Genomic DNA, 2,723 nt, shown 5'->3' on the forward strand with positions numbered 1-2,723 from the left:
AAGGTGTGTACTGGGAACCTCCCCCAGCAAGGCTCACACCTGATAGCCAGATGATGCAAGAACGCTATGCTCCCGGGGATGCGCGCGCAGCCTGCGTACTGCGCATGCGCCCACGCCGCATGACCCGCGCATGCGCACCTGCACCTCGGGCACCAGGTGTTCTACCGAGCTGAAGGGGAACCCGTGCCCTGCGCCGTGCCCGTGGTCCCCGAGTAGAGGTAACATCCCCTGTCTCCTGACATCGTCCGAAACTAACGAAATTCGGATTTCGTCCAAATCCGAAACCCGAACCGAATTTAATTTTTCTGCAGCTTACATGTCTACTGTCACCACGAAAAACAAGGCAGAAACTGACCACAGGGGTTTTCGGGATGGGCAGGATTGGCAGAATAAGTATTTCCTATGATGGAACATAAATTGTGCTGCGGGGTTTCTATTTTTCTGGCCTCTGCATGTGCATTGTACGGAGACGAGGTAGAATAATGGAATGTGGTCGCACAGCATGATGTTCTGTCACCATTTTTGTTCTCATGAGATTGTCTGTCTGTGTTTTGCAGAGATTGTATAAATCCGGAGATCAGGAATCTCGGCACCGGTGCACATTACCTCCAGACCACCCTGACTTCATACGGGCTCGAATCAACGCATCGCAGATAAGTGACGTACGTATCGGGCCATTTTCATTGTGACCAGGATCCTGTGTGTGTGTCTGTGACCTGATGACCATTCAGTGCCGATCACACAGTCTCCTCCCTTCCGCTCCAGTGCTGGCCATAGAACATTTTCTAGACATTTTTACCCCCTTACCCTTGGACCAAGGCGACCTTCATACGTTGTCTGTACACTTTACATCATTTACACTAAACATAATAAGTACAAATTAAATCTGACATTTGCCCTATGTTTATGTAGGAGGTTATAAGGGGAATACCTCCACCCATACCCACTGACCCTCCTAGTAGACCCTGTGAATGAGCAGGATGAATTTGCCGCAGGCTAAAATTTCCAAGAAATTAGCATCAGATTTCTCCAAGCTGCTTACGTAGATTTGTTTGACCTCCGCTGGCCTCTTCTCCCCATCCCTGTCGTCCTCACTGCTGCTGTCCAAGCTGCCATGCTGCCAGGGGAAGACATTCCTGGGTGCACACATTCTGGGGCATCCTGCTGCCAAGCAGCGCCACCCAGCTGCCACTCTGCACATCACTGCGCCACCCAGCGGCACTCTGTTGGTCCCCCATTGTACGGGTTGACCAGCGCTGTCCAGGCAGACACGAAGCACTGAACACCCCTGCCTGCAGCACCCCTAAAAATGTTGCGCCCCTGTGGCCCCCTCATGCTACACCCCTGCTGCTGACAATGTTTTAGCAGACAGGAAGAGAGATTAGCTCTCCAACAGTAGCACAGACAGGGGGGTACAGGTGGGGTAGTGTATGCCGGACTGCAGTGTCCGGCATCCCAGCCAGCTCACTGACATCACTGGTTGCTTGGAGCTTGGCGGGATGGAAGCCAGAGCATCCCGCTCAGCTCCTGGAAACTGGTGAGGTCAGTAAGCTGGGCAGGGAGCCGCACAGAGCTCTTAGCAACCTGGGGCACTGTGGTTGTTTCCCTGCTGCCTGTCCCACCATCGGGCCACCCCCAATGAGATCTCGTCTGAGTCAACCGCAGGGACAGCCCTGGGAGATATCATTCAGTTTCTACCCTTGAGATCCCCGCATGACCATCTTAATTGAGCTATCACTCTCCTCTATCTAAATATGTGACACAAATGGGCAATACGTGAATCTGACATTCAGCAAACATTCACTTTTTGTGAATCTTTCAGGTGCATGCTTTTTTTTTTTAAATGACAGCGATTGATTCGGCACAAGTGAAAGTTTGATGAAAGTCACATGCTAGACATGCCTTCCGCTTTTATCCTTTGGTATACTTTAGAGCAGTGGTTCTCAACCTGTTCAACCTCATGACACACATTTGTCCCTGGTCATTAAGTCACGACCCAAATCGCACTGCAAAGGAATGCACAGAATTAGGGCGCACACTACAAAAAATGTTTAAGGTCCACCCAGTTTCCCTTCTTTACGTGAACTGGGGTCCTGTGTGCAGTGGTGTATTTACAAATTCTGCTGCCCTAGGCAAGACAGCAACGCCGCCCTCCCCCCGCCACCTCCCCATCAGCACAAGCCTAACATAGGGCGATCACTCACCGGCAGAGCAGTCAAAGCACCGCCGACCGCTGCCTGGACACCGCCGAAGAAAGCCTGTCTGGATACCGCCGCGGCCACGTTCGCGCAAGCCGCCGTCCTTGTCCCCGCCGGCCGTCCCCGCCGCTACGATGGCCTCCGGTTCTCTCCCCTTCTCTTGACCGCAGCAATTGCCGCCCTCGGGGAATCTGCCGCTAGAGGCAAACGCCTTGTTTGCCTTGCAGGAAATAACCCCCTGCCTGTGTGGGCTTCTGTGCTGTGACGGAGCTCCATCCATACATGCATTGCTTGTACAGCTCCCTTGCACGCCCTGTAGAGGTGTCGGGAGCCAGAATGTGATGTCACTCCGGTCCAGGCACCTCTACAGGACACGTGAGGGAGCTAAAAACCAATGCACGTGTGTATGGAGCTCGCTTGCGGTCATAGCCACCATCTCATCCCACCTCAAGCTGATGCTCAGCGCGGGGCAGCATATTTTGAATGGCTGCTTGGCGTTAGACCTGACAGTGCTGTGCTGGGGGG

At 53.2% G+C, this 2,723-nt stretch overlaps 1 protein-coding gene across 1 annotated transcript in view; it reads left to right on the forward strand.

Annotated features, from left to right (window-relative positions):
- Positions 1–2,723, forward strand: part of NRAP (nebulin related anchoring protein) — a 90,122-nt gene that overhangs the window by 80,559 nt on the left and 6,840 nt on the right. The window contains 1 exon segment of the mRNA XM_018564476.1: positions 558–662. Coding sequence (XP_018419978.1) covers positions 558–662 — 105 coding nt within the window.

Source organism: Nanorana parkeri, unplaced genomic scaffold, assembly GCF_000935625.1.
Source record: "Nanorana parkeri isolate BGI_ZX_2015 unplaced genomic scaffold, ASM93562v1 scaffold754, whole genome shotgun sequence".
NCBI lineage: Eukaryota > Metazoa > Chordata > Amphibia > Anura > Dicroglossidae > Nanorana > Nanorana parkeri.